At 37.2% G+C, this 19,515-nt stretch overlaps 1 protein-coding gene and 1 long non-coding RNA gene across 5 annotated transcripts in view; one reads left to right on the forward strand and one right to left on the reverse strand.

The window, feature by feature from the left end:
* The window catches only part of LOC147843941 (uncharacterized), a 560,137-nt gene that overhangs the window by 407,190 nt on the left and 133,432 nt on the right, over positions 1-19,515 (forward strand). The gene's annotated exons all lie outside the window — the stretch shown is intronic.
* sptbn4a (spectrin, beta, non-erythrocytic 4a) overlaps positions 356-19,515 on the reverse strand; it is a 48,470-nt gene continuing 29,310 nt past the window's right edge. For all 4 annotated transcript variants that reach the window (XM_087253428.1, XM_087253429.1, XM_087253430.1 and 1 more), the window contains 12 exons: positions 17,481-17,726; positions 17,259-17,393; positions 14,092-14,336; positions 13,792-13,930; positions 13,377-13,461; positions 13,095-13,285; positions 11,543-12,507; positions 9,438-9,498; positions 8,319-8,572; positions 6,096-6,266; positions 3,659-3,701; positions 356-3,538 (listed from right to left, as the gene is read on the reverse strand). In XM_087253428.1, coding sequence (XP_087109554.1) covers positions 3,173-3,538; positions 3,659-3,701; positions 6,096-6,266; positions 8,319-8,572; positions 9,438-9,498; positions 11,543-12,507; positions 13,095-13,285; positions 13,377-13,461; positions 13,792-13,930; positions 14,092-14,336; positions 17,259-17,393; positions 17,481-17,726 — 2,901 coding nt within the window. In that variant the 3' untranslated portion in view covers positions 356-3,172. The remainder of the gene's footprint in view (positions 3,539-3,658; positions 3,702-6,095; positions 6,267-8,318; positions 8,573-9,437; positions 9,499-11,542; positions 12,508-13,094; positions 13,286-13,376; positions 13,462-13,791; positions 13,931-14,091; positions 14,337-17,258; positions 17,394-17,480; positions 17,727-19,515) is intronic.

Genomic DNA, 19,515 nt, shown 5'->3' on the forward strand with positions numbered 1-19,515 from the left:
TGGTGTAATAAAAAAAAACACCTCTAGCTAGGTTTTATTATTATTACTATGTGGTTTTTGTGGCCCCATAAAAAACAAGGTAATGTTAATAATTAATCCCCTTTGTTCCTCGCCACTGTCACCACTGGCTTGCTTGGTTTTGGGTCTTGTGAAGCTGCATGTGCATTTATGGCTCTTCAGTGTTTTGGACTTTCAGCAGTGAAAATTAACTACTCTGAACTGAACTAAACTGAACAAATGATGAAGATGTTTATAAAAATCTGTCCCTACAAAATTTTCAACATTCTGCAAAATGTCTGCTTTTTGGTTAAAAATTTAACATTTTGATACAGAAAATAAAAACTCCACAGCACGCTGATATATACAACCTGTATTTATGAATTAGTGCAGATATCAGTACATAAATGATTTAATGTCTCATTTCAGCTATACAAGTGATCTGCTCATTCCACACATTTCTCCATCTCCATCATCAACAACATCATCATCATCCAAACCCAGTGCTTTGCTGAAGATTGAAACCCTTTTGATAAACATGCACAGCTGTTGCATAGAAATCACCTCTATATTCTCTTTCATGCAACTTAATAGTGTTTTTCTTTAATTTCATGTGTGAAACAACTGACTTTGAATAAACGAGGGCAACCCATACTTTCCGTTTATTTTAGGGCTTGCTTTTTTCATTCTTTAATGAGTTAATAAATAATATAAAGACTTGCTGGTGAGGTCAAGCGAAGAAATAAGGGGTCGACACTGCTAAAGAAACAAAGCAAGGCGTAGCAAATCACAGACAAACATGAAGTGTAGCAATCATGAAGCCTTCTGAAAAGAAATAGTTTTTAGTACTTCAATGCCTTTGCAACACTGACCTCATGTGGCATCATTTGGAAACGCAGGGGTCGTCATGGTGTAGAACAGCATCCAGTGTCTTTTCTAGTACTCCAGATTGCTGTTTTGGGGGAAATTGTGCTTTTTGCAGGCAGACCATACTGAAGGTCACTCTAAAAGAAATGTTGGAAATGTAGAAGAGTCCAAAAGTGAGTCCAGATCAGTTTTTCAGCTATGATTTTGGAAGGGGGAGCTGGTGAATGGAGCGAGTTTGCTTCAGCAAAGATTGGACAGACACATAATACACAGCAACATTCATTCAGTCCCATTTATCAGACACAGATACACAGTGCAAAACATTTATGAAGTTTCTGACACGATGATCAATGTGCAACTGTTTTCTGTTGTCATGAGGGGTCGTTGTGTGTTATGTGATCACAAGGAGTGTGCATTTCTGAAACACACAACTGGCTCGACAGGCAACATGCGGGTCAATATTGCATGTTTAACTAGAGCAGGGTCAATTGTTAATTCTTTAGTTGTTATTTTTGTTGCTGCAAGATGATATTACATCTGGAAATGTGTGTTATATCAAAAACATACTGCCTAAAGGATGAGGTGCCCGCATCTGCCTATTACATGCATTCATAAGGCACCCTCAGTATTCACAGAAATCCATCAAATGAGCTGAGGTTTGTGGACGGCGTTGGGTATTATGAAAGAGTCTTCACTGGAGTATAATGTTGATATTTGCTGTTGCATAGACAATGAGGCCATAGAGAGTTTGTGCAGTGAAAACAGGCAGAAAGCTTGACCTCACCAAAATCATTTACAACATAATGTAAAGCCATAAAACCATCAGATCCAAAAATGAAGGGCAAAACATGTAAAAAGAAAAGAAAATGTAGACTTATTTATGGTTTATTCCGATATCTCTGTTCATGTTTTGTTTGTAAATATAATTTGCACCTATATAGTTTTATGAGAAAACTCATTGTCACAGTAAATGCAACAGCTGTCAAGAGACAACTCTCTCAACATCTAAACGAAATCAAAATGAAGACATTTTAATGGTGATTTCTTTTTACAAGGATCCAGTAAAAAGGATCTTTTGCCCTGACCAAAAAACCGAACAAACCGTAAACATTGAAAGTTGTGTTTCCGTATGCAAGAGATCTCGGAAAAAGTGGCCAACGCACATGTTTACCGTCTATATTCAGCCAGGGGCACTTTAACAACTCATTTGAATCTGTTACATTTTCATAAGTTAATAAAAATGATAGTTTTTTTTCTTCGTAATTAGACGCTGCAGCTCATAGAAGTAAATCTCGTTTACTAGTATATATACAAATATATATATATACAATCTTTTTTCTTTATAGCATGACAAAGTCACAGACACCCTATTTTATGTGTACTAATCATTTTACAATCAAAGAGTGATGTTGGGGGGCAGAGATGATAAAAAGCAGCATATTTGTACATGTACACGGGGTGTTTGATCGTACTTCCTTTTAGTTAACCTTTAAATTGGTATCGCGATAACCTATTAAATACGATCATCAGTGAGATTATACATACAGTAGTACATTTGAGCTCCTTTCTGATGGAGCTGTTTTCACACACACACACACTGCCACGCTATATTGACGTATTGTGATGGAGAATCTTCATCGAGTGTAGTTTGGACTGAATCGTGCTCACCTCAACAGTGTGAAGCGTCGCATGATTAAAACCATCACTACAAGCAGCAGGTGGAAGACGTGTACGGCCTCAGGTAAGAGAATGGTGTTCCATACCAAACATTTTCCCATGATGCACTGTGCGTGTGCGTATGCATGTGTGGGGCTGTGTAAGAATGTCGATCAGGAGGAACACTGTCCCTACTGCCGCACTAGATTTCTCTCTCTTAAAAAGTCCACTACTTTTTCTTCTCTCTCTCTCTCTCTCTCTCTCTCTTTCTCTCTCTCGCTTGGAAGAGCAGAGCAGCTAAAACAAGCGGCCTTGTTTACTACATACAATATATTGCTTCAAGAAAACGCTTCTAAAATATTAAGGGCTATAGTCATCCTCAATAATCTAAAGTGCCTTTTCTGTGAGAGTCGAGCAGGGCGTCAGAACGGGGCCCTCTGATGCTGGGATACGTTCATCTACAGATTCTTCTGTTCAACACATTGGCACACAGACACACATCGACACATTCGAAGGGACATAATCACTTACATCGGTCCTGAAATCAGGCTGTCAGGACACACAGAGCGACAAAGACAGAGAAATGCAAGTCCTGTCTTCTCTCTGGAAAGATGGAGGGATGGATGAGTAAATAAAGGTGTTGAGAGATGAGTCATTTGCTTTTTCCCGAAGTGCTAGATCCTCTGGAACCCCGGTCTCCTCGCTCACCCCTCTCTCGATCCCCTCTTTCCGCCCTCTCTCCTCGTTCACCTCTATCTCCTCTCTCCTTCTCAGATGCGTCCCTCCTTTCGGAGCTTTTGTCCGATGCCTCTATTTTATCTGATCGGTCTGAACGCTCAGACTTCTCTGACCTCTCTGATCTCTCCACCCCCTCTGATGGCTCCGCCCCTTCAGAACGCTCCTTGCGCTCTGATTTGTCGGGGTCGGTGGAGGAGTTTGTGGCTTTCTCGTACTTGGCAATGTCCTCGATCTCTTTCAGGCTAGCGTTGATGCTGTTGACCCAACCTTTCAGATCCTCCTGTGAGACACGACACACACTTGTAATATTGCCAATTGTCAATTGTAATTTCAACAAAACTGCAATATTGTCATTTTAAACAACTAAAGCTGATCTTTTAGCACTCTCTGTGTGACATACCTCATCTTTAGCCAGGAAGATGTAGTCCCCTTCAGCAGTGGTCCTGAAAATAACCGAAACACATCAATATATAAATTAATGTAAATGGTAAAAGCCTATGACATCAGTTTGGGGCTTTGATGTACAGAACACTAACGTTTAAAGGTTTGGGGTTAGTTATTATTTTTAAGAAAAAAGTTTTTGAAAATCAAATCAAATGCGTAAGCCCCAGTCAGATCACACGATTTTTATTGTCGGTTATGAAGGTCAGATTATGCATTTTTTGTCTTGATAAAATCTTGACTTGTCGTGGCTAACAAATGTGCTAGACCAGGGGTGTCAAACTCAATTCCTGGAGGGCCGAAGCCCTGCACAGTTTAGTTCCAACCCTGCTCCAACTCACTTACCTGTAGGTTTCAAACAAGCCTAAAGGACTCAATAAGTTTGATCAGGTGTGTTTAATTAGGGTTGGAACTAAACTGTGCAGAGCTGCGGCCCTTTTGGAACTGAGTTTGACACCTGTGTGCTAGACTATATGTTCCTTCACGATCAGTCATCCCATGACATCTATGATGAGCGTTATTTCCCAAAGCTGTCTCAAGTGTTGTTATCATGATATTTCTTATCTTATTCAGTTCAATGTTTCTTTTATCTTATGTCAATCTTAATAAACACTGATGCTTGCTGACAGCTAGGCTACATTATTTTAGGGCATTCGTTATGACACTAAAAGGATCAAACGTATATTTCCTTTTTAACATTAAGATATTTTCTTTCAAATCTAAATGTATATTTTCCAGCCATGGGTTGCTAATTAAACACTTCCTCATCAAAACTTGTCGTGAGTGAGAGAAAATGAAAGCAAATCAGCACCAAGAAAAAATCAAATGCTCAAGACAAAATAAGGACAAATTTTTTAAAAATGCAAATATACGTTTGCAATATAAGTTTGTGATACAGCAATTACAGTGAAGCATTAATAAAATACTTATTTTCCACAGATGGAAACAAATTTATCCACCCACACAGTTGAGTACTGAATGGGCAAAAACAAAAAAAAAATCATTTGTATGTTTATCTTAGAAAAAATATCTTTTTAATACTAATTTCACTTGGTATAATTTGTATCTTATTTTTAATGTATCTTTTGTTGGTCAGTTTTCTACTAGATAAATAAGAATAATGAATAACATCTGAGGTGAAGTGCTTCAAAACCAGTTCACTATATGCTTCAGTGCCAAAGCAGAAACTGGTTTATTAAATCAAATAAAATCTAGCCTAAATAAAATTAAAGTGAAATATTCACAGTTTCACTGAAGGTTATATTAAACTGTTTTCATTTTCAATGACAAAATCATCCATTGTGCCAGTCAGATTCAATTTAGTTAGTTTAATCAAGTAATTTGAATAAGCAAGACAGGCTTTTACATTGTATTAGCAGCACTCAACATGTTTACAGATTACCTCGGAAGAAGGAACTCTTGGAGGGATGAAAGAACTCAGAAACTCATGAGAATGAAGTTGTCTGCATATTTGTGTCAGTCTGTCAAATAAATTAGCTTAAAACACTTTAAAATTTTAGAGAAAGTAGTTGAAGTTTGCATAATTAATGATTGATCTTATCCACCCGAGACCCACCCACAAATAAATATGTAGTCTATTTTTTGATTAACTGACTCGTGGATTAATGCCAGCACCTGCCAGATATAACTGAGATATTATGAGCTCCTGTTGTCCAGTGTCACAAACGAGAAGGAACTCGTCGTGAAGATCAGGGAAAAAATTAAACATGCTAGACTTTCTGTGGTGGTGTCATGGCTCATGAAGCGTCGCAAACATCGTATCGGTTATCGTGAACTATGCTACATTACACGAAAAGAAACAATTGACTCATGACATGAGACCCATTTGTCATTTCCGACTCCCCACAACATCCTACGTCGAGGAAATCAAGCTGAAATCAAAACAAAATCATGTGATCTGACCGGGGCTTTACCAAGGCTGTATTTATCTTATAAGAAATACAGTAAAATCAGTAAAGTTGTAGAATATTGTGCCAAATAAACCAAAAATGTTTTCTATTCAAATATATTTTAAAATAAAATTTATTGTAGCTGAATTTTCATCAGTTATTACTCCAGAAATTATTCTAATATGCTGATTTGGTGCACAGGAATTACTTCCTATATTCAATACAGAAAACAGGTAGAGTTCAAAAACCCAATAAAAAGCTTTATACATTTTTGCTGTTACTTTCCATCTATTTAATTCACTTGTGCTGAATTTGATGATGATGATGACGATGTCCAATCCAATTTATCTTTGAGCTTTAATAAAAAACAAATCCACACAAAAGCTGCAAAACAATATGGTGTCTTCACTAAATGGCCAATAAATTCCCTGCATAGTTGTTTGTAGTTGCATTTGTGGAGTGATAGGCAATAGACATTAGTTTTACCTGAGAATGAAGACATTCTTCTTCTTTTTGTATCCATTGGTGGTGTCAAATTCGCAGATGGCAAGGTTAAGAAGAGGCTCGTCATTGTAGGGTGTGGTTGTGTGTCGTGCATCCTTGTAAAAACCGATCTCCCCTTGTTTGAGCACGCAGAATAGATTTACCCACGATTTACTGTAACAGGTTAGAAATACAGATAAGGCTTCACCAATGCATTCAGAAGTAAAATTAGCAGACAAACACACTCAGAACAGAACAGCTACTATTAATAGATACTAAACACTACAGGTTTGTAGTAAAATAGTGGTCTAATATGGTCAGTAATGATATATAGAGTGACAGATAGATGATTAATCCTTAAATTACACTTGAAATTAGTGTGCTGCATGCTGTCAACTAAAACATAATACTGGATGCAGTATGTATCACCTACTGTATATCACTCTAATTTCATCAATTGCATTGGGATTTCATTTCTTTTATTTTTTTTTTCATGATGTAGGTCATCCTACACTAGAATGCAATCAATCTCTAAGTTTAAAATGAGGGATTTAACGATTCACCGTGAGTCAGTTGAAAATCGATTAAAATATGTGATTAAAAAATTTAAATAATTTAGGTCTTGGGTGTCCTCAAAATATGTCTATAATATTCAGCTCAAAACACATCACATACAGTTGAAGTCAGAATTATTAGCCCCCCTGTTTATTTTTTCCCTAATTTTTGTTTAATGGAGAAAAGATTTTTTTTCAATACATTTCTAAACACAATAGTTTTAACAACTCACTTCCAATAACTGATTTATTTTATCTTTGCCATGATGGCATTCATTTATTCATTAAATTTCTTTTCAGCTTAGTCCCTTTAATACTCTGGGGTCGCCACAGCAGAATTAACCGCCAACTTATCCAGTTTATGTTTTACGCAGCGGATGGTCTCCCAGCTGCCACCCATTGCTGGGAAACATCCGTACACACTCATTCACACACATACAATTAACAATTAAGCCTACCCAATTCACCTGTACCACATGTCTTTAGACTGTAGAAAAACTGGAACACCCGGTCCACAGAAAAACGACAACTGCCCCAGCCGAGGCTTAAACCAGCATCCTTCTTGCTGTGAGGCAAACGTGCTACTCACTGCACCACTGTGCAGCCCGGCATGATGACAGTAAATAATATTTGACTCGATATTTTTCAAGACAATTCTATACAGCTTAAAGTGACATTTAAAGGCTTAACTATGTTAATAAAGTTAAAGAGGCAGGTTAGGGTAATTAGACAAGTTATTGTATAGCGATGGTTTGATCTGTAGACTAATAAAAAAATATAGCTTAAAGGGGCTAATTATTTTGGCCTTAAAATGGTGTTTAAAAAATTAAAAACTGCTATTATTCTAGCCGAAATAAAACAAATAAGACTTTCTCCAGAAGAAAAAATATTATCAGACATACTGTGACAATTTCTTTGCTCTGTTAAAAATTATTTGGGAAATATTTAAAAAAGAAAAAAAAATGCAAAGGGGGCTAATAATTCTGATTTCAACTGTACAATTTTCTGAGCTCTTTTTGTTTAAATCAAAAACAAATTTTGTGTGTCTCTTTAAATCCAAATAAGCTACTTCTCCCAGCCCACATTTGCAGACGTGGGCAGACCCTTTACAGTTTGGATCATGGCTACTCCAGCAGCAGCAACAAATAATAATCTCTGTGTATTTTTAAGGCCTTAGCAGTTTAAACTCTAATTGTCTATTGCATAGGTTTCTTTTGCATCTGTCAACATGCAAATGCATTCAAAACCACACAGAAAGACCACACAATGGTGGGTATGTCTGTGAATGTAAACAGTTGGGCAAGAAACTGCATGTGTTTCAGTATATTAAATATGTGGAAAAACAGGATCTTTTGGACATGGTGGCAACACATTTCTAACACATCTCAATTAAGCTTTCTCCTTTTGGACTGCTTTGTATTGCAATTATTTAAATTTGGGATACTGTGATGCAAAAAGAGGATGAAAACACCAGTTCAGAAACAGTACTCACTGATGTAGAGAATAACTCCTTCTGGAGTGACTTTGTAACTTAGTAGAACTTTTTTATGCTCAAACAGCACTATTACACACTAAAAAAGGTTGAAAGTGTAAAAATAATAATAGGACCCCTTCAACAGTTTATGCATGCATGCATTCAGATACTAGCTATTTTCTGCTAGTAAAAACACACCTGTTTGGGCTTCTCTCTTTCCCCTCCTCTTCGTGTTTCCTGTACAGGAAGCCCTCATGGTGGACGGTGTGAGTCGGAGGTTGAGGTGTAGAAGGGACACTCTGTGCAGGTGCAGAGCGTGACCTCCGTGGCTCTTCTGGCTCTTTTGGACGAGGCCTTCTTCGTGGTTTGGGACGGTCACGTGCTCGAGGACGATCTAGACGACTGACTGGTGCAGAGAGGCTACTGGCGGGTCTGTAAACCTCTCCTCTCGCCTGAAAATGGAATGAGTATGCATGTAAGAGACAGAATAGTTTATTATAAAAATAATAATAAAAAAAAAAACATTATGAATGGCTGTATATGGAAATTAGGTGTGTTGTGAATCACATTATATTCATCTTACATGAGCAGTGAAATGAAGATACTACAGATTCTAAGCTGCTGACTAAAATGTTTGGGGATCAGTCCTAAGTTTCAGAGGATGCAAGGTGACCCAGAAAGTGGAGAATTACTGAGATCACAGTTCTGCTCTATCACCATTGTGCCCTTGAGCAAGACACTTCAGAAGCCCTGTACCTGCAGTGAGTCTACAATTGTTTCTCTTTGGATGATACAAATGACTGAACAAATTTAATCAGTGCTGTGTTGAATAATAATAATAATATTACGTTTTATATACACTACCCATTAAATATTTGGGGTCAATAAGATATTTGTTTAGAAGGAAATATAATTTTATTAAACAGCAAAGATGGACTAAATTGATATAAAGTAAAAGTAAATACTATATAGTAAAGATTGTTACCAAACAGCCTATTCAGCATCAATAATATTGTTTTCTGAGCACCTAATCATCATATTCAAATAGCTTCCAAATCATTCACATAATGTGACAATGACAAATGTGTTTGATGAAAACAGCTGTGCTACTACATAGGTAACATTATGAGGGAAAAATATATTCATTCAGAAAAAAGTTGTAATAACATTTGAAAATATTACTGCTTTTACTGTGTTTTCAAAAATCCCTAAAAACAATGTATAGTTTAAAAGTTTAAATAATAGCAGGGAATGAAATGCATGATGTAAAATAAACCTCTGAAAACACTGAATCCAGTACAGACATATGACACATACATGGCAAGCTTCTCTCTCCTGCACTTGCTCAACAATCTCAGCCATAGTGGAACGCTTCTCCCTGAAATAGAAAACAGTTGAGAAAGCCAGCGAATTTAGATACCCATGAACAAATCAGAACACCCACATGCACAAACTGACTTTCCTTACCCGTATGATTTTTATTTACTTTTACAAATATGTTTTCTTCTATTTGCCTAACCATAAATATAACCCTCTCGAAACAATATTTTATATATTATTTTAATGAGTTTTTGTTATAATTTTTTTATTTTAATTTTAATTCTTAAATACTTCTGTCATCCGTTATTTTAATTTAGCTTCTTTCTCATTTCAGTTTTAGTCATTTTAGAACTTCATTAAAAAATAAACATTTTTTCATGTAATATTAATATTTCATTTTATTGGCTTTATTTCAATGAACAGAAAATAATTTTAACAAAACAGATCTGTTAATTAATTCAAATGGTTGTTAAGCTTCACTTAACTGGTAACTGATTTTAAGTTTTGCTTCCCTCATGGGTATCTTTAAAGGGCACCAATTTTACCCCTTTTCCAAGATTTAACAGAATTCTTTTGTGTCTCCAGAATGTTTCTGTAAAATGTCAGCTCAAAACACCCATCAAATAATTTATTATACCTTTCAGAACATTAGAATTTTCTGCTCTGAACACAATGTAGCTGTTTTCGTTGCCTGTGACTTTAATGCTAGTTTTCCTCGCCCACCGTTCCTACGTGCCTGTCAGACTGTGCCTCAGCTGTCAGATAAAGAGCACAGTGACAGACATGAAGGAAGCAGATCTCACGTAACGTTTGTGACGAATACTACAGTAAGAACTTTCCCAATGATTATTTAATGTATTTGTTGTGGAGCTAATTCAAGCCTTTCGATGAGTCTCACACAATGACATTCACACACACACACACACACACACACAGGATGTGTGTTTAACTTTGCACTGTTTTTGCACGCAAATGTGACAGGATACACATTAATATGCACTGCTGTATGGATATCCGTTATGTTAATACACAAATTAAATCTGATTCAATGTCCAAAAACTGGGATTGAAGTATCCTCTATTGTAATTGTACTGACATGTGGCTGTGGTGATTTAGATGGTAAAATCGCTGCAATTCATTATAAACACAGTTGGGTGGGCGAGGAAACCGCACTCCTATGTCACGTTGCAGTGGACCTAAAAATTACAGGGATTTGGATCCTATTTTAACGTCAGGAAATTTTAAAAAAGAGACTTAGGGATCATTTACACCTAAACTTTTGTTTCGGAACCTGGTGCATTTGCCCAGTCAGTGCGGTTCGATTGGCATATGTGAATCCATCAATCACGCTCGGATCCACGCCAAAACACGCCATGATCACCTAAATGAGTGAAAGTGAAAGCATGCTGAAATATTTCCGAATGCTGTTTATTCATTAGGAAAAATGACTGAACTGCAGTCTTGGTTTATTCGTTATTTCTCTCCATAATGTAAAGCCTATAATGCATAAGCCAACTGCTAGGCATGAGCAAGTCTTACAACTGATTTATATCTAATGATGATGATGTCAGTGGGTGTCACTTTTCAAAATTAAAGCACAGCTTTTCATTTATATTGTTTGATTGCTCATTTTCATAAATTAAAATAAGGACGCATGACAGATGAGTGGGACTGCAAAAAAATACTGTGAAACTCTGACCAATGTGAGGAGAGTTTACTCGCATGTGACTTGTTTTAGCTATTTTGGGCCATTTAGAAACTTGTTTACTTGTTTAACTTCACACTGGTGTGAAAGCACACATAAAGTCTTTATATCACCCCAATATGACTGTGGACACTTCTGTTAAAACAGCTTCCAAAAGATAGTTTTCATCATAGGTGCCCTTTAATATTAACCCAATCGGCATCAATAGCCTCACAGTTAGCATACCAACATCTAGCACTTAAGTGTCTACACTCTCTATGGTCCTGTCAAAATTAAAGGCATAAAAGCCCTAAAAACATAGATTTTTTTTTTAACTTAATTTATTCATTATTTTTACATCTCAGAAAGCAATCTTAGTCCCCAAACTAAAGCCAAGCAAACACAAGCACACACTCACCCAGATGGCTTCTTGTCAGATGGCTCTTTCCCAGATTCTGCATCACTGGAGTCATGTTTTTGCACTCTCTGCTTTCCGCTGGCCTCCTGCTCACTGGACGACTGTCTCTCCATTCTTCGACGGTAGCGCTCCTGCCGAACAATCAACGGCAGCTCGTTGAGTCGAGCCTGGATCTCCTGCTCGCTGGAAGTCTGTCTGCCTAGCCTGTACTCCCTCTCCCGCCGCAGGTGATCCATCTGTGGGTCAGAGCGGCTCCCCCGGGGGTCTCTTTGTAAACGACTGTGGATCATCTCCAGCGAGGGGTCCATGCCCACTGGAGGAGCCGGCATGTTTGCTCCTGCGCTAGCAAGCTGAGCTCGGTGGGCCTCCAGTAAAGGTGAAACCGCTTTGTGAATGTGGTTGATTTTGGGCTGAAAGCAGTCAGCTTTCAGATGCTGCCAAGCATATCCAATTTTGGGTTCCACAACCCCTACGGCACCTAAATGGTTCAGGCTATGGTAACTGGAGCCGTCCTCTGCTAAAGCACCCTGTTGATTTAGTCCAGTATAGCTGGAGCTGTTCCCCCCAAAGACACCAACTTGTTGGTTAAGCCCCTGATAGCTGGAATTATCCAAACTTGAAACACCCTGTTGTTTTATCGATTGATATAAAGGACTTTCATTGACGACCCCCGATGGCTGCTGTAGCCCATGGTAGGAGGAGCCATTCATAACAGGTGTGTAGGGGTTCAGGCTGGACCCAAGCCGCTGAGGGAGAGTGTGAGTCACTGTGTGTTCTATGGAGTGCATGTGGTCTGGTCCAGGCTTAGACTCGAGGAGTGAGTCCTGAAGGGGGTTACGGAAAAGAGATGATGATGAAGAGGAGGAAGAAGAGCTGGGCACAAGACAGGAGAGAGGGAACATCTGCCTGCTGAGAAGAGAGGAGGTAGAAGGTGGTTTGTTCAGTTCCTCCTTCATCTTTTCTGCCTGTAAATGGAGACAGACAGATATATATATTAATTTGATGTTAATTACATATTTTATTCATATTTAACGTGCTTTGCCAATATTGTACAAAATGTCAGCCTTTTACCTGACAGTGGGTGCACAAAGCTCCTCAACAGAATAAAAGTAAAACAAATAGTGGTGGATTTCTTTTTTTATTTTTAAGTGTTTTTTGTTTTTCAAAAAACTTTTACCAATTGAACAGAAACAGTGTATGGTAAATACAAATAATGTCTAAAATCTCTTTTTTGTCACATGTAGGCAACCATGTGCCGTGGGTAAAAAGTGAAACAACTTGTTGAAGTGTAATTGATAATCGCTATGTTAATGAATTAAACCTGATCTATTAAGATATGCATGAATGTATGCATTTCACAGGGACTTAGGACGTGCCTTCTACCATATGCACTTAGTCATATGCAGTTGACCATATACTGAATTATGAGGTAGAAACTGCCACTGTCCCATGGTAACAAAATAAGTGATTTTGGGGCTCCATCTTCCTTCTTTAACATGAAAATTTCAAGTCATATTTTCTGTTTTGAGTGTGACGATAATGTGATAATAACCTGTCGTAAAGAGCTGAAATGGTCTTTCCAAGTGGACGCAGCTTTCCGGAATGCTTCATGCCGGCGAATCAGCTCCTCCACCTCGTCTGTCCCGCCCCCTGCCTCACGGGTGATTGGAGTAATTGGTTCCTTGATTGTGAGCCAGGGCTGCTCCGTCAATCCCGTCTGAGTGGACTGCAGCCTCTGCTTGGCTGGAGAACACCAGAAAGATTGTAGATAAGTATGAGGAAAAATCAGCTTGGCAGACCTTTAACATGATACTACAACAACATTATCACTGACCTTGCTGAAGCTTCTCCCAGTGCAGGTCCCATCGCTCATTCATCTCTTTCTGCTTTGCCATGACATACTCCAGCTTTTCCTTCACCTGGATCAGAGGGTATGGATATTGTAATCATTTTAATGAATAGAATGCTGGGAAAAGTATTCATACTCATTGCAGGGGCATAAAGTGAGGGTGTTCCTTCCACATGTGTGCTGCATAATAGAATAACCTAAACAACAGTTTTTTTATTTATATTTCATGTCTTTTAAGACGTATTTAATATTACAATCAAATAGCAAATAAAAAAACTGAGATCCTTAGATTTTAACAGTTTAATAGACGTTTGTTATTTTAGAAAGAAACAAATGCATTTATTCATCAAGGATGCATTGTTTGCATGCTTTAAATCTTAGTATGAGAATATGTGTGCACCTCTTCAGCTGCAGGGTTGCGCGCAGCGAGCAGCATTTTTCCCATCTCCACGCAGTGCACAAAGTTCTTGCTCTTGTTTTCCATCTTACTCTTCAGATTCTGATGTTGGGACATCATGCCCTCTAGCACTGAGAGGTCCCTGACACGTTCACAAGGACCCACCCAACACCAAAGCCCACGCCCAGACGCAAACAAGAAACACACAGACACATTACCCTGATGCACATTGTCTACTGTTATTGGTTTTAATCTAACCATCTATTTGGGATGACTCAGAGAGTTCTATAAATGATCTGGTACCTTGCATCGTCATTTGGGCCAATCTGCCCCATGATTCCATCCATCCACATGCTCAATTCCCGCACCACCGCAAAGAACTGGATCTTATCGGTTACAGTGGTGACCTGCACACGGCTGCCCTCACATGCAACGAGGAGCTCTTTCCAGGCCTGCATCACTTCCTGCTCACGGCTCAAAATGGCATCTGCCTTCTCCCCAGCATAGATTGCACGTAGCTGAACTGCATTTTCTTGCAGTTGGCGTACCTGAGGGGGTAAAAGGTAAAACTGCTGCAATACTTGAAAAGCATTTTGAAGCTGCTGCAAAGCTAGATTTGAATTGGCTGATGGACGAAAAATTGTATTGTAAGCACATAAATGTATTTTAGATATATTTAATCTACAACCTAATTCATTGATGTTTTGAAGCCACTTTATAGCAGCTTTACAATAAAGTTGTATAATATTATAATATTTATGCTCCACAAAATTATAATATTATTAGTAATTAGCATAGCAGCAACAATGTTGCTATGACCTAATCTAACACGGTAATGGCAGTGGTTGAGTATTGTGTAAAGTGGGCATGTCCAGATTCGATGTTACCTCCAGATAAGCACTCAAATATATATATATATACACATATATTTTTTGACACATTTATAGTTATGTGGTGGCACAGAGTTAGACATCTTTCTTGACTCTACATAGAAACAGCAACGCGTGTGGCATGACATCACTTTGTTGCAGGAACGCTATTGGTTAAAGGCCAGCAAAGTAAACACGGAAGCAGTTTGAAGCAGAAAGCGCGAGTATGTCTGCAGTCTGGAGGTATTATAAAGTTGATGACAACATTGCCAAACTGTGAGATATGTAACTTGGGATTGGTTTTTGTGGGATCAGGTATTTTAAGTTGAGGTGCTATTTGTTTTATTTTAGATTTTTTTATATTTACTGTTGCAGTAAATGGTGACACAGTGGCACAGTAGGTAGTGCTGTTTGTTAACAGAGTTGTTAAATATTAAATTAATGGGGAAATAAATAAAGAATAAGGAACACCCTGGATCTGTTTCTTCACTCTTTTTAAAATTATTTTTAATGTATTATAAAAGTATCGGATCGGGTTTTAGTCTCAGTAGATACTCATTATCAAATGACTTGGGCTCGAGGGCAAAAAAAACTGATCTCTAGTGTAAAGTAACAAATTAAAAATATTCAATTATTGTAATTGAGTAGGTATTTTCGGGGATTGCAATTTACTTAGTAGTTGTAAAAATGTGTATTTTTACTTTCCTTTGAGTACATTTTTAATGCTGTATCGGTCTGCATCGATGCGTCCTCGATATCAAGAACACATCCAGGAACTTTCAGGTGTCTTCTGTACTTGCGGTCTTGAGTATTGAAACTGAACTTTGGCAGTTAATGATGGCATTACACAAGAACACAAGGATTTAAGATCGCTGAAGAACACATATTTAAAACAGCATTTTTTCCTGTCTATGGGGGTTGGCTAAAGTAGAAAAATCAGTCATGTGATTCCTGTCCAATCAAATCACAAAAAAATTTAATTGGTAACACTTTACAATAAGGTTCATTAGTTAATGCATTTACTAACATGAACTAATCCTGAACAACATTTGTACAGCATTTATTAATCATAATTAAACATTTACTAATGCATTATTAACATTTAAGTCCATGTTTGTTAACATTAGTTAATGCACCATGAGTTAAAATGAACTAACAATGAGCAACTGTATTTTCATTAACTAACGTTTATTAACATGAATAAATACTATAGTAAATGTATTTTTTTACTGTTTGTTCATGTTAGTAAATGCATTATTTGACATTAAATAATAAACCTTATTGTAAAGTGTGACAATTTAATTACAAAATACTAAACAACTTCAAGACATGGATGCTACAGAAATGCAGCTAAACATTTAAAAGCATTAAAAGTGTCCAAGAAGATCTTTAATGACACAATGACTCAGAGACTGTTTAAGCTGCATGTCACTGGTGAGAAGATGACAGATGTTTACTGTTTAATGACTGAAATGGCCATGAAAAAATAACTAAATGCACGACTGAATGTTACATTTTCACACACATCCACAAATTGAAAATTCAGCATTTATCAGTGATGTAGGAGATAAGTGTCATGACTGAGAAAAGTACACTAACAACAGAATTCAGAAAGGAATAATAAATGTTTTCTTCTTAGAAATCTGAGAATAAAAGTTGGAATTGTGAGATTAAATTTAATTTAACTTAAATTTCTGAGAGGAGAAAAAGGTAATATCCATAATTACATGCCAAACTTGCATGTGCAATTGCAAGATTTACCCTCCTAAAAGGGGCGACGCAGTGGCGCAGTAGGTAGTGCTGTCGCCTCACAGCAAGAAGGTTGCTGGTTTAATCCTCGGCTCAGTTGGCGTTTCTGTGTGGAGTTTGCATGTTCTCCCTGCGTTCACGAGGGTTTCCTCCGTGTGCTCTGGTTTCCCCCACACTCCAAAGACATATGGTACAAGTGAATTGGGTAGGCCGTAGTGTATAAGTGTGTGTGTAAACGTGTGTGTGGATGATTCGCAGAGATGGGTTGCGGCCTGAAGGGCATCCGCTGCGTAAAAATGTGCTGGATAAGTTGCCGGTTCATTCCGCTGTGGCGACCCCGGATAAATAAAAGGAACTAAGCTGACAAGAAAATGAATGATTGAATAAACCTCCTAAAAGCATTGATCTCAAACTCAATTCCTAGAAGGCCACAACTCTACAAATCTAATCAAGGTCTTTAAGATTACAAGAAACTTCCAAGCAGGTGTGTGAGTTGGAGATGGTTGAAGCTAAACTGTGCAGAGCTCTGGCCCACTGGGAATTGCGTTTGAGACCGCTGATCTAAAGAAAGATGTCACAAATAGATAAAACGATACAATTAACTTTATTGTTTGCACAGTATTAGTGTGTGATATTTGAAACAGTTTTTTTGTCAGTATTTTAGTGCTCATGGACTAAAATGGGAACCCCTCTTGCTGGGTCAGGTAGATGAACCAGCCTAAACACTTCCCCGTGGTTGCTGCACCTGCTCAAAACAGGTGTTGTGTGTTGTGTTTTGTGTGTGTGTGTGTGTGTGTGTGTGTGTGTGTGTGTGTGTGTGTGTGTGTGTGTGTGTGTGTAATTGAGTCTTACCTGCGAGACCAGCAGCTGCAGAGAGTGTTCGAAAGAGTGCAGGAGTCTCTGTAGTGTGCCAGGGTTGGCCGAGCTCACCTGGCAGGACCTCACCTCTGGCAGCTGTCTCATCTTTCCTTCTATCTGTACCAATACCTAAATAGCCAAAACACAGAGGATTTTTAACACTTCTAATGAAATATTATTTAAAATAACAACTGTATATAGTACAAGTCTGTATACCTCCTGACAGTCAGTGAAGAACTTGTGCAGCTGGTAGGATGCTGCCAACATCTGCGCTCTGGTCTCCATGAGCTCCAGTAGATCCGCCCAGGACTCGTTCAGTCCGTCTTTCCACTCTGCAATGGTGGCAGCATCAGAGTGACTGCAGTCGATCATCTCATTCACCATCTTATTGACTGAATCCATCTGTTTCTGGCCCACTGCACGTGTCTCAGAGGAAAACTGCGTGAAGCTGCTCTGAAGAACCTGAGAAATTAAACAGCACAAAAATTGTATGTCAGAAATGAGCTCACAGAAAAACAGGAAATCCATTAGCACAGGACTTGATTTTATCCACATGCAAAATTTAATGTGCTTACATATTAAAAATTTAGATGCTGCATTTTCATTCAACAGTACATCAACTTAGAATTATACAGTTCTATCTGACATTTTTGTCAAAACTGAGTTATTCACAAATTCTTTTTAAATTACAACTTATTTACATTATGTGATGTTTTTTTATGAGTTGTTTACTTTTTATTTGTAAACAAAAAAGGTTTTATCTACAAAGCAAAGTCAAGCTCTAGCTTGGCTTATAAGGTTCTTTCTATGAGCCAATCAGCATTTCGAATGCACGCATGAGGACCAATCAGGATCAGCTTTCTTTGACGTTTAACCAGACATTGACAGCGGGTAAGACCAGAAAGAAACACAAAATCAGAGTCGACTAAGTAATGCTGTACTACACAAAATTGAGAAGAATCCTGGAACTGAAAAGATGTGTGTAAATGTGGTGATTTAAGTTTTTTTTTTAATATTGAGATGAAATGTAACATTTTACATTGTTTAAAAATATTATCAATATTATGTTATAAAAAAAAATATATATATATATATATATATATATATATATATATATATATATAAAATGTGAAATAATTTTATTTGTGTATATAAAGTTAGTAAAACATTTTTCAGTGTTTATTAAAATTATTTGCTGTTTTCCTTTAAAGTCTTTAAAATTGATAATAAGCCATGAAGGGCAAATACTTCATTTAACTCATGAGGCATATAATTCAATAAGTATAATTCAGTAGTTCACATAAAGCATAAAATTCAATAAATATTACCATAAAATAATATAAAATTAACTTTTATTTGAACAAAAAAAATATTCATGCAAAAACATTAAATAAAGTTTATAGCAAGCAAAAATGTAACTTTCTCAAGCATCAACATATTGTTACAAAACCATTTTATTTATTTTTTTTGTGAATGTATTTCTTGAAAAGTAATGCTTCGATTAATGATCTGCCAGACATAACTGTATAATTCCAAGCAGAAAATGTCTTTTCAGAATTAGAAGGTTCTATCTGCATTTGTTTGTTTTACCCCAATTTGCAAACTTAAGAGAATTTTGATAATTTATGTTTAGAGAAGATTTAGAGTCTCTGTCATGTTAATGAATGAAAGAGAACTGTTACACGCGTATTGTTTGCTATATGGAATGCAAAAATATTTGAAGCTCAACATCTCAAAATCATTTAGAACACAGACATAACCTTATAATTCCAAGGCGATGAGTAGCCTAAAACAATGCAAGAACATCAATTTTTGTTACTAAACAATATTTCCAGTTACTGACACCCATTGTACCCTTTGATTTAAGGTCTAAAATGGACCAGCACCTTCTTATTTAATAGAACTTGGACTGGCGCCATATCTGCTGGACGTTTAAGGTCAAATCAGAAACTTAAAGTTAAGGCTTTTGCAAATGTCTGTCCCAAATTGTAGATTATTCTACCTCTTTCCATTATGATAATCTCCACAAAATCCTTGTTTAAGGAGAAGCTGAAACTTAACCTTTTTGAAATATATACATGTTCCATGTTTTATTTATTTTAGGTTGTTTCATTCCTTTGACTTTTATTTAATCATTTTTATTTAATTTAGATTTTACAGTTTGTGTACAGCACAAAGGTCAATGGCTGCTGCTGTTTTGTGCTCTATAAAATAAGTGATTAAGTTGTCATTTTGTTTTTATCTAGACTCT

Source organism: Danio rerio, chromosome 5 (assembly GCF_052040795.2).
Source record: "Danio rerio strain M-AB ecotype USA chromosome 5, GRCz13ab, whole genome shotgun sequence".
In the NCBI taxonomy this organism is placed as follows: domain Eukaryota; kingdom Metazoa; phylum Chordata; class Actinopteri; order Cypriniformes; family Danionidae; genus Danio; species Danio rerio.